This window comes from Eulemur rufifrons, chromosome 28 (genome assembly GCF_041146395.1).
Source record: "Eulemur rufifrons isolate Redbay chromosome 28, OSU_ERuf_1, whole genome shotgun sequence".
Classification (NCBI taxonomy): Eukaryota; Metazoa; Chordata; class Mammalia; order Primates; family Lemuridae; genus Eulemur; species Eulemur rufifrons.
In genome coordinates, this window is record NC_091010.1 from 36,621,698 (window position 1) to 36,634,696 (window position 12,999).

At 34.1% G+C, this 12,999-nt stretch overlaps 1 protein-coding gene across 2 annotated transcripts in view; it reads right to left on the reverse strand.

The window, feature by feature from the left end:
* PRKG1 (protein kinase cGMP-dependent 1) overlaps positions 1 to 12,999 on the reverse strand; it is a 1,171,371-nt gene that overhangs the window by 1,020,670 nt on the left and 137,702 nt on the right. For both annotated transcript variants that reach the window (XM_069461138.1, XM_069461137.1), the window contains exon 2: positions 3,193 to 3,359. In XM_069461138.1, coding sequence (XP_069317239.1) covers positions 3,193 to 3,359 — 167 coding nt within the window. The remainder of the gene's footprint in view (positions 1 to 3,192; positions 3,360 to 12,999) is intronic.

Sequence of the window (12,999 nt, forward strand, 5' to 3'; positions counted from 1 at the left end):
TAATTAAGATGGCATGCTATTTAGTCAATCTAGCAGTAAGAAGAAGATGAATAAAATTTATTAAAATTAGCTTAAAGCAATGGGGAAAAATTAGTGTACCTACCTTTACCTGGGGAAGCAATATAGTCTGACATAAGTATTTCTTCCTTCTTTTATTACGAGATAGTTCTGCATGTGTATATATATGCATATGTGTATATTTAATATATAGAGAATATCTTTGTTTTCTTCCCTCTCTGATCATGTAGCATAAGATGTATTGACTTCATAGCACCGTATTTAAGTATTGTTAACTTTACATCATAGTATTTAAGTTACGGGATATCAGTGAGATGAATCAACTTTGGATCTTCTGGGGAAAGGGTCAGTGCATTTTCTGTTTATATAGGGTAGTTATATCATTTTAGGTGGAAATATGATCTTCTTATTGTCTTTATTTAGAGATTAAGTATGGTTTAAGGAGATGGGTATGGGTGCCAAGTTGACAAGGAGTATACTTGTAATGGTTAATTTTATGTGTCAACTCGTCTAGGCCATGATATCAGATACTTGTTCAAATGTTATTCTCCTATAGATGTTTTTGTGAAGGTGTTTTTTAGATGAGATTAATGTTTATATAAGTAGACTTTGAGTAAAGCCACTTATTCTCCACCAATGTAGGTGGGACTCATCCAATCACTTGATGCCTTAATAGAAGAAAAATTGACCTCTTCCCTAGGAAGAGGGGATTCTGCCAACAGACAGCTTTCAGACTTAAACTGCAGCATCTCCAACCTGCTGGCCTTACCCTGTAGATTTTGGACTTGCCAGTTTCTATAATCATGTAAGTCAATCCCTTACGATAAATATGTCTCACTGTATACATACCCATCCTATTTGTTTTATTTTTTTCTGGAGAACCCTGACTAATACATAGCCCTACAGTTAACAGCTTGAGCTCTGAATCCAGATTGACTGAGTACAAATCCTAACTCTACTATAAACTAGACAGGAGACCTGGGAAAATTAATACTTAACTTCATTAAGCTTTAGTCTTCTCATCTATAAAAGGGGATAATAAATATTAGCCTTTACCTAACAGGGTTGTTTTGAGGATTAAATAAATATTATACATAAAACATGTTTACAAATAGCATTTTCTGTGTATTAGGTATTATCCTAAACATTCAACAAGTATTGACTATTATCTCCAAGCTTTTTAAAATATAGCTAGAAAACTTGCAGTCAATCCTAGAAAAAAGGAATGATGTGAGTAAATCAATTTTGTTTTAGAAAAAAATATACAAGGTTGCTTGGAAATCTATTTTTGTAAGAAATATTCAAGATGAAGGAAAACTGAAACCATGCATTTTCAAAATTTTGGTTTCACAAATGAAATACCAATTAGCATTTAAAAACAGATGAAGTAAAAGTATACCTTGTTTTATACAATAGCTATATTCTTAAAAAGATGCTTACCAATTTATCTGAAAAATCTGAAGCCATTGATATAACCTCAAAAATGCTTTAAAGATGGTTTCTCATTGTTAGTAGTTCTTAACATGTTGCCTCTATTTTATATTCTATTCTTGGCCTCTATATATTTCTTCCAATTTTCTCATCCTTTCTGCTCACTACCCACATATATCCTTGCTCTATAATTTCATCTCTTTTCCTCACAATTCTCTGCTAAGTATACATTTTCTGCATTATTGTTTATTGTGTTTTGTTTTTACTAGAAGAAAGCCTAGCTGAATATTTATATCCTTTTGGCCTCGGGAAGAATTTTATACTGTTGACACAAAAGGTGAACACTATAAAGGAAAAAAATGATAGAAATTACCACTTAAAAATGTAATGCCTAATATAAATCCAAAAAGACCACAAAGAAAAATTAAAAGGTGAATGATGAATGCAAAAAGAATATTTCTTATATGTTGCCAAGTCTTTAATAGAAATCATGATACTTATTATTTTGTAAAGTTCGTACTTTAAACATTTATACAGATTAATTTTAACTTAGGATAATCCAATAAAGAAGGCAGAAAGCAGGGTTTTTCAATGTTGGCACTAACGACATTTTGGGCCAAATAATTCTTTGTTCTTATAAACTATCTTGTTGAACAGCATTCCTGGCCTTTACTCGCTAGAAGGCAATAGCTTTCTTCACCCCCAGCCCACTTGTGGCAACCAAATATGTCTCCAGATATTGCCAAATGTCTTCTGGGGCACAGATATATCACCAGTTGACAACCACTGGCAGAAAGAAAAGAGTATCTTCTTTTTTTACAAATTGGGTAGGTGAAACTTGGAGAAATTAACTGACTTTCCCAAATACACTTTTCTTTTTAATGATCTACAAACTTGACAATTATAGGACACTATCATGAATGCTTTGTGTAAAACACTAATCACCATCTCACAAACCAGCTGTGATTTCTGTACACCAACTGTCCTATATTACAGACATTTCTGACCTCACTTTCTTCTCAGCTGATTCAGTCATTATTTCAGACTTCTTTCTTCCCCCAAAAGGAAAACGTGCCGCTATAAATTCCAAGTTAGAAATAAACAGTAGGAAAATTTACCTAGGCATAAAACATATTTACACAGTGCATGCCTCAGTTTTTTCCAAAGCAGTCTCTTAATTTGTGCAAGATTTCTAAAATAAGCTATCACATCCTGTTAATTAGGCAGCTAATATGTCATCCAAACTTCATGATCTGCTTCTGTCATACACGTCAAACACTGAAAATATTTTCTTCTTCCAGACTTCCAGATGCATCACAGCATGAAAACTAGTCATATATTAAAAGTGAAGAGTAGAGTTGAAGACACTTAGATTAACCGACCAAAAAAATACTTCCAATGATCTCGAGATTCCTTTGAAGTTTTGTGAGCTTCCAGAGTTACTTGCTCATGTTTGGTCTTATTCAGAGCAATAAATAGCATTTCTTTCTTTTTTTTTTTTTCACACTATCATTTTCCCCATATCTGAAAACATATTGGCTTCTCATATTAATATTCTAAACACAAACACTTCACATAATTAGTCAACCTCTATCCCTGAGCAGTATTTCACCTCTTTTCAAACTTTCTCAACTAAAGAAGGAAAAGTAGAATTTTCCATGTAATACAGTGCCATCTGTGTGCAGGATGATAAGAGGAAAAGGGAATATTTGAATGTCAGAGGATTAGAGTTACAAACCATACCTTCCATGACATACACCAGTGACCCCACATCTCCTTCTTTGATGATGCAACTGTCTTTGCCATACTCCACCGGGTACATACAATCCACAATCTCCTGGATCTGGGACAGCTCCAAGTTCTTCATAAAGTCATTGTCAAGGATGGCTTCCTTTATAAGATCCTTGGACCTATGCAAGAGAGGGGAGATTTACTGGAACATCTGACAAGCTCGTTCATAATTTGTGAGGTTTAGCAGAGCTGTACAGTGCTCTGGCACACTATAAACACGTTTTCTTGTTAGAAATTCATTTCTAACAAGTTTCTAACAGGTTTTCTGAAAAACTTGAGAATAAAGTAGTTCCATGACAGCAGAAAAGGCACTGAGAAATTTTTCTTTAAGTAATACATCATTTAATGAATAAGTGACTAACAAACCAATAAACAAAATCACACAAGTTCATTTTGTTTTAGATTTTTTAACCACAAAGATTGTAGACAAACCATTAGACAAACATTTTAAAGTTTGCAATTGAGTTAAAGAATAAATATGAACAAAATACAAAAAATTCTAGTACAAACACTACTCTTACTATGTTTATGTATTATAAACGTATATCAGGCATGTATTGTGCTAGGCTCAATTATACGAAAAAACAAAACCCATAATTTGTTTACTTATTTCCCGTGTGGCTCTTCCAGTAGACTTTACACTCTACATAGACAGGGGTCATTTTTAATTTGTTCTCTACTGTATGCCCAGTGTCTACTATGATGCCAGTCATGATCTGGGTGCTTAAAAAATAGTCTGAATAAAAATAGGTAAGAATTGGATTCCTAATTAGCTGTTTGAAACAACTGGGAGAAATGTGACAGTTCTTTATGCACATCTCATGCTTCTTTAGAGACTATTTCTTTCCTCAAGCAGCTTAAATTGAAGTAACCAGGCAGATAAAACTCTATCAAACAAGATGTTTGAAATGCAACATGATTTAGGTATGGGACTAAATACAGGTAGTCAGTAGAAAAGATATTTATAAATTCTGTAGTTGGGATTCAGTGGTTAACGGAAAAGGCCTGCAGAACTTAAAAGACTGTGGTAATTTTATTTGCTGGGATAAAAAGTTCCAAATGACTTTCTAAGGATACAAAAATCACAGTAGAAGGGACACTAAGAAATATTTTACCAGGACGAGGAATCAGAGTACCTTCAGAGAAGTCAGAAACGGGATAAGACAAAAGCAAAGACCTTAACAACATAAAGAAGAAACAATACATTTGAAATTTTATATTAAAAGTGTTAATTAGGCCGGGCGCGGTGGCTCACGCCTGTAATCCTAGCACTCTGGGAGGCCGAGGTGGGCGGATCGTTTGAGCTCAGGAGTTCGAGACCAGCCTGAGCAAGAGCGAGACCCCATCTCTACTAAAAATAGAAAGAAATTATACGGACAGCTAAAAATATATATAGAAAAAATTAGCCGGGCATGGTGGTGCATGCCTGTAGTCCCAGCTACTCGGGAGGCTGAGACAGGAGGATCGCTCGAGCTCAGGAGTTTGAGGTTGCTGTGAGCTAGGCTGACGCTACGGCACTCACTCTAGCCTGGGCAACAGAGTGAGACTCTGTCTCAAAAAAAAAAAAAAAAAAAAAAGTGTTAATTAAAAAGAAATTAAACACAAGCTGGCCACATTTGCTTAGCAAGTGGCTTTCAGGGAAATAATGAGACCTGCCTAGCTCTCTTTGCATCTTGACTTCAGTCTAACTTGCCTTGTCTTCACACACTATGCTTTGTAATGATTTGGTTTTAAGGAACAAAAAGATGTACATAAAAAATAAAAACAATTGAAAATTTATTACTATGAGGAATATTTGTAGAATAAACCATTATGTTGTGATTACAGTTATGTTTATGAAGAGTGTTAATGGCATGTAGGAAATTCTTATACTATTTTTAAGTGAAAAAGCAGGATGCAGAATTGATTTTAGGGTAAGAAAATGTGTGTAATGAAACACAAAAAAATAGGCTTTGAAATTACATAGATTTGGGTCCTAATCCCAGCCTTGTCACCTACAAAACTTTCAGTGGGTTGTCTTATTTTCTAAATTTCCATTTTATCACATATAAAATGGTATGTAAAGAAATACCAACCTAACAGATTTATATGTGAAGACTGGTGAATATAATGTTACTTTCAGTAAATGGTGGGAGATAAAGGTTCTAGTAGTATTAACTGCAGTATTATTAATATCTTCAACACTCCTGACCTCAAGAATACCAGTGAAACCTTCATATTGACTCCCAAGATCTATTGATCTAGGATTATTTTTTCAAATACCTGGACTTACCCGATCTTCAGGAAATTAATTTTAGTCAAATTGTATTATATTGTCTCTTTCCTAAAAATTATTTTGTGTCAGAGAGTGGGGCCATCCAATAGATTCATAGTTTCTAATATCATAATGACTGGATGTTATCAACTCAGAACACAAACTTGTTTAAGATACAGATGGTCTGTTATCTGTTGGAAAATATTAATAGTGCTCCATTAAAGATCTAGGTCCTAGAAATTCAGCAAGATTAAAAATAAAGCCCTCTTCCAAGCAAATAATTAGCTCCATACAAAGATGTCTGAAGAAAGTCACTTTCTCCCTCTCATAAACAGGACTATTATCCTGTTTTATGAAGACATCAGAAAAGATGAAACAATGAGCTCTAACACAATCCCTTAGAATTATCCAAATTTTCCAAGCGTTTATCACAGAGTTTGGGGGGAGGGCAGGGGAGAGGATGGGATGGCAGGATGTTCTTGTTTCACAAATTCCATATTATGGAGGACATTTAATTTCAGGTCTCTGAAAAAACAAACTGGAGGCTTTCATATACACCCTTGTGTCACTTTAAAACAAACTAATCAATATAGGACCTATGTCTTATTTATCCCTTCATATATGTGTTGTCAAATAACATTTCTGTTTCTGAAATATCACAAATAATGTCTCTGTTCTCATAGCCAGAGAGAATTCTTGTACCTCTATGTAGTGCAACTCAAAGATGTTCTTATCAGTGAGTAATATTCAAAGTCCCACTTCATCATGTGATTTTCCTTTAAATCCTTTTCCATTGAGGCTTAGGTCAACTCTCATTAGTCTCTACTTGCTTCAACATTATGGACTACAATTAGTCAGGGCCTCCATCAAACTCTTCTTTGAATCTTTTTCTATCGCCGAAGAAATGGTCTAAGACACTTACTATGCGATGCTGCATATGAGATAAGACGAGTTGACCTATATTACTGGTGTGGGAGCTGGAGAAAGCTGATATCACAAGTACCAGAAGGTGGCTATCTGCCCTAACCGAGAGTACACATTTTAACAATATTTTGTACGAATTCAGCAGCCTGATCGGGGAGGAGTAAGAAACAAACACAAAGATCTTAATTTTTTTCAATCCTTCCTGTCTCTGTGTACAAATAATCTATTTTTAAAAACCTTTCTTTTCTATGCCCCAAATTTGTGGGTTTTTTAAATCCAAACATCCATATAGGTAACTCAGTTATTTTGAGCTAGCTCTATTGCTTTGTCATCACTGAATTGTCAGCCTCTGAAATATTATTGATATATAAAGATATGTTGGTAAACTGGCTTTCTGGTAGGGGTAAGGGGAAGTGGAGGAAGCCCTGGTTGTAGCATTTGCCAATTTCCATGCTGTAAATACTTTCACCATAGCCAATTTCAAGCTTTCACGTGAAGTCAGTCTGCTTGCAAAATTCCTTAAAATTTAACAAGCAGATTTTACACAAGCCAGTACAAACCGACTCTAGTACATTTCTAGATACAGATTATTTTTCCAACACTAAGAATTTAGTGTAACTTAATTTATAAATTCTAAGCCAACATGATAATCCTTTCTTTCCTTTAAAATTTCATGAGTTGGCATAATATCCGCAGATATTTTAATGCCAGGATTAGCAATAGTTCTCCCAAACTTTCAATTTAAAAAAAATGAATCAAAGGGTGGAGCACAGTAGCTCACATCTAATAATCCCAGTGCTTTGGGAGGCTGAGGCAAGAAAGTCACTTGAGCCCAGGAGTTCAAGACTGCAGTGAGCTCTGATGGTGCCACTGTACCCCAGGCTGGGTGACAGAGCGAGAACTCGTTGCTGAAAAGAAAAACAAATTGGAAAGTCCACTTCCCCATTTACTTATCACAGAAAATGTTCCCGAATAGATGCAAAAAATATTTGACAAAAATTGTCTTTCTACACAAGCTTAGGTAAATATGGGCAATTCTAGAGTGAGTACAGGAAAATACTTACTTTTCAAACAAGGGAGCCAGCATTACTCACTGCTAATAAACAGACCCTCATTAATTTTCCTAACCTAATAAAAGGATATTCTATATTGTGGTTACCATATAATAGGCTAACAACATCTAAGTGGCAGTGGGGAAGGCCAATTCATATTGAGTGGTCAGGAAGGCCTCTCTGAACTAAAGACTACATGACAATAAGATCCAACCATTGCATTGTCTTCTCAATTGCAAAGATGATGAGGGAAAGCATTCTAAGTAGAAGAAAAAACAAGGACAAAGCTCCAGAGGTTAAAATCACCTTGATCTGTTCAAGAATCAGAAAGGCCGATATGGCAGAAGCATAGAGTGAGCAAGAAAGAATGGGATGGGACAGGTCACACAGGGCCTTGGAGGCTATGATACAGGTTTTATTTTATTCTAAAGGACATAGGAATCCAGTGAAGGATTTATAGATAATATATCAGCCATAAAGAATAAATTACATAAATTTACTTTAAAATGTTACCAAGTTCTTTGAGATTTTCTGTAATGTATTTCATCAATTAATGGATACTGAAAGCAAAATTTATTATCAGGTTAATAAGTAATTCTTATAATTGAAACAATTGGAAACCACTGTCTCATAAACCTTACATTTATTTGGACTTTGATTCACTTACTCTCAGGTAACTCTTACATATTAGGAGAGAATGAAGCCTCATCTTCAATTTTAATAACTATCTCTAGAGTCCTAAAGTCTGCCCACTCTCCACTTATACTCTCTACTTAGATCAGTTTCCCCCAATTGTATAGCAGGCAATAGTAAATACGCCAAAAACAGCTTTGCCCAGAAATGTGAGCATTAACATCTGAGCCCTTTGTTTGAAAAAGACCCCCAGGCATTTAAAAAAAATAGTCAAAGCTATTAAGTTATTGCTAAGAATGGAAATCAGCTGAAATAATTTAAAAATGTAGTACAAAACTTTTATAATCAACTTTTTAACTAAAAAAAAATAACTCATTAAATATGTTTAGTTCCCAATGGTCAGCTTTGGGATGAAATATTAGGAGAAGCAGTAAGTACATTTCCAAGGTTACCTTGGCCTATAGTATATAGGCTGTGCAATTGTTAACTCAGAAGTCCAAATCCACATTGACAGTTCATAGCTCCTTCACCCTCAGGTACAGCCCTGGCAAGGCCTCTTAAAAGTTTCCAATTATTGCAGCAGAATAACTCTATTACTGTAAAATATTTGATTAGTCACCTATAAGCAAGAAAAACTAGTAGTAGTCCTCTTGCTGCTGCAAATGTTAAGATTCTGCCCAACAGTGGATCCTATTTCTTGCCCAACAGCTTTCCAGAATGAACTCCATAGGTATAAACTGGCTGAGAGCTAAGAAATATCAAAAAGCCCACTTTTTTAAAAGATAAATCTTAATCCTACAGAGCTATTGGCAAATTTAGATATTTCCTCAGAACTGTAAACCAGTTTTCAACAAGTTTCAGAATGAATTTTACATCAATGTACTCTGCCACAGCTATCTCAATCTTTTAAGAAGACTAGTTAGGAGAAAATCAAAGCTATTTGCAGCATTCATACCTATAATTAACATTTGATATAAAACATGGACATCACTTGGTCAAAATATATGATGGCAACATAGTTCTTAGGTGATTAATAATATTTGTCTATTACATACATTGAAATTTTTTCCAGTTGCCAATTGCCTTCTAATTTTCTTCCTATAGTTCTAAAACAGATGATTTAGTTCCATTGAACTAAACTATGAAATCATGACGAAATAGTTCTAAAAACAATGATTGTGGAAAGGGATGATGGTTAGCACATAAAATACTTGTTTGCTCATATGTCATTCAGATGGTAACAATCATTCTGGTTTCTCTTGTTTTATGTTTTACTTATAGCTCACATGCAATAATTATACATATTTATAGGATACAGAATAATGTTCCTACACATGTATACAATGTGCAATGATCAAATCATGGTAATTAGCATATCCCTCACCTTAAGCATTTATCATTTCTTTGTGTTGGGAATATTCAAAATCCTCTTTCCTAACTTTTTGAAAATATACAATAAATTGCACCTATAGTCACCCTATAGTGCTATAGAATGCTAGAACTTACTCCTCCTATCTAGCTGTAATTTTGTATCTGTTAACCCACCTCTCCTTATCCTCCTCTCCCTGCTACACTTCCCAGACTTTAATAACCACAATTCTACTCTTTATTTCTGTAAGCTCACCTTTGTTTAGCTCCACATATGTGTGAAAACATGCAGTATTAATCTTTCTGTGCCTAACTTAATTTCAGTTAACATAATGTCCTCCAGGCTCATCCATGTTGCCAAGAATGACAGGATTTCATTCTTTTTTATACCTGAATAGTATTCCATTGTGCATATATATATATCACATTTTCTTTATCCATTCATCTGTTGATAGACATTTAGTTGATTCCATATCTTGACTATTATGAATAGTGCTGCAATAATCATGGGAATACAGATATCTCTTCAATATACTGATTTCTTTTCCCTTGGATAAATATGCATAGTGGGATTGCTGGAAACTAGACCTTTATCTCTCACTACATACAAAAATCAGCTCAAAATGGATTAAATACTTAAATATAAGACCCAAAACTATAAAATTACTATAAGAAAACATAGGGGAAACACTTTAAGACATAGGGGCAGACAAAGATTTTATGGTTAAGACCTCAAAATCACAGGCAACAAAAACAAAAATAGACAAATGAAACTACATCAAACTGGAAAGCTTCTTCACAGCAAAAGAAGCAATTGAGAGACATGCTATAGAATGGGAGAAAATATGTGCAAACTATTCATCAAAAAGTGACTAATATCCAGAATATACAAAAAATTCAACAGCAAAAAAGAGACCCAAATTATTTGTTTCAAAAATGGGCAAAGCATCTGAACAGAAAGTTCTTTTAAAAAGGCATACAGATGGCCAAGAAATATATGAAAAAATACTCCAGTATCACTAATCATTATCGAAATGCAAATCAAAACCACAGTGAGATATGATCTCACCCAGTTAGAATGGCTATCATCAAAAGGATGAAAAATAACAAATGGAGAGGATGTGGAGAAAAGTGAACTCTTCTACACTGTTGGTGAGAATGTAAATTAGTACAGCCAGGGAAAACATATGGAGGTTTATCTAAAAACTGAAAATAGTTTTAAAAACTAACATTCTCAGTTTTAACTAATACTCTCATCTCATTGCCATTGACTAGAAACAATGCTAAGTTTATAACTTTGACTCACATTTATAACTTTGACTCAAGTGGTACAAAAGCAATTTATGTAATCAAAACATTTGTACCCCCATAATATTCTGAAATAAACACATAAATAAAAATTTTAAAAATTAATTAACTTAAAAAAAAAAGAAATCACTGGTTAGATGTTAACAGATGGGGCAGGTTTGTATTAATTAAAGATATAGAAAATTATTGTTCTTAGTAGGTGTTCATCAACTTCCAAAAAGTTAAAATTAAAAGTCTCCCATTCAACTATTCATTCAACTCTCCAGACACACATTTTACAGCTAACTCACACTAATGAGCCTCACTAAAAATAGGCAGTCTCCAAAAGAGTCCATATCAAACTCTTTTCCTACAAGCTCCCTCTTTCATATCATAGAACTGTGAAGTTTCACTGAAATACTGTAATGTAATGTCCTTACAGAATGTAAGAACCTGATCTACTAAGAATTAACTCTATTTTTGATGTTTAGATACCCAAAATGCAAATGATTGGGAAAAATATTTTACAGATATTTATATGCTTAGTTGCAACCCAATGATTTAAAGCATTTTATTTTTAAATTTTCAAAGCACTAAATAATTGAGATCTCTTGGAATTCACTTGTTTCCAACGAGGTCAACATGAACACACTATGAACATCTATTAAGTTCCTCACCACCCTGGGAAACTCTACCTTAGGGGCATAGATTAAGTGTCATGACATTGGCATTAGTCCTTTGAAATTCAGTAGCTCACACCATCACCAGGTGCTGTGCATTGTCATTTCAATTACTGCAATGGCTTGATTTTTAAATTGATCATCAAAGAAATCATGTTAGAATAATTCTGTTGTTCAGACACTTCTCAGACTTAATCTCTGGGATAAATTACATTGTAAATTTGTTTGAATTCAACGGCAGAAAAATAACATGAATCTCTATTAATTTCCTCCCCCCAAATGTGTATACTTCCTCTTAGTGGAAAATGGTGACTTGAGTAATTCACCCAATTCACTTAATTCCATAAAATTGGAGCCAAATTTAGCCCTGTTACAGCGTCCTACATGTCTCCGGAGGCAGATCATCTACTGTGATGAACTTGGTTCAGTTTCAACATCTCTGAAATATTATTTTGCAGTGGGCCTTAATACATTAGACAATTTGAGTCTGCCTTAAGGGAGATGGCATTTGAAAATAACTAAAATTTTAAAACAAACAATCATGCTCCCAGTTGTAAAAGCGCTATGGCTTTCAGGTTTCTTAACCAAAGTGAAAAAATTAACCAAATCCTGACAACATCAGTCTTCATCATAGCTGTAGTACTACTATTAATATTATTTAAGTAGTTACTCTATGTTCCACAATGTGCAAAGAGCCTTACTTCATTTAAGTCTCACAATGACTTCTTAAGTTTGCCACAGTGAAACTCAGAGAGTTATATAAACTGTCCAATGTTGTACTACTAGTAAGTGACAGGTAGAGTCAGGATTTAAACACAAGTCTGTTTGACTTCTAAGCCCACACTCTACTAAATTGTTTGACTTCTAAGCCCACAATATTAAACTGCATTGACATTTTGAATAAATTATTCCAATTATAAAATCCCAAAGCAAATGTTCTCTCAAAGATCATAATGTTATGCTTGTGTAGAGGAATGAAACTAGACTCTTACCTCGCACCATATACAAAATTTAACTCAAAATAGGTGGAAGAGTTAAATGTAAGACCCAAAACTATGAAACTACTGGAAGAAAACATAGAGGAAATGATTTATGGCACTGATGTGTGCACAGATTTTTTTTTCCTTTGGATAAAACCTCAAAAGCACAGGCAACAAAAGGAAAATAGACATATATGATTACATCAAACTAAAAAGTCTCTGCACAGCAAAGCAAACAATCAACAGACTGAAAAGACAACCTACAGATGGGGAGAAACATTTGCCAACTATACATATGACAAGGCACTAATACCTAAAATAAATAAGGCACTCAAACAACTCAATTCCAAAAAAACAAATAACCCAATTTAAAAATGAACAAAATACCTGGACAGACACTTCTTAAAAGAAAACATACAAATGGCAGTAGATATATCAAAAATGTTCAACCTCGCTAATTATCTGAGAAATACAAATCAAAATCACAATGAAATATCACCTCACACCTGTTAGAATGGCCATTATCTATGGACCTGAGTGAAGCCAGATTTTGTTTATATATTTCAACAAAACAGCACATT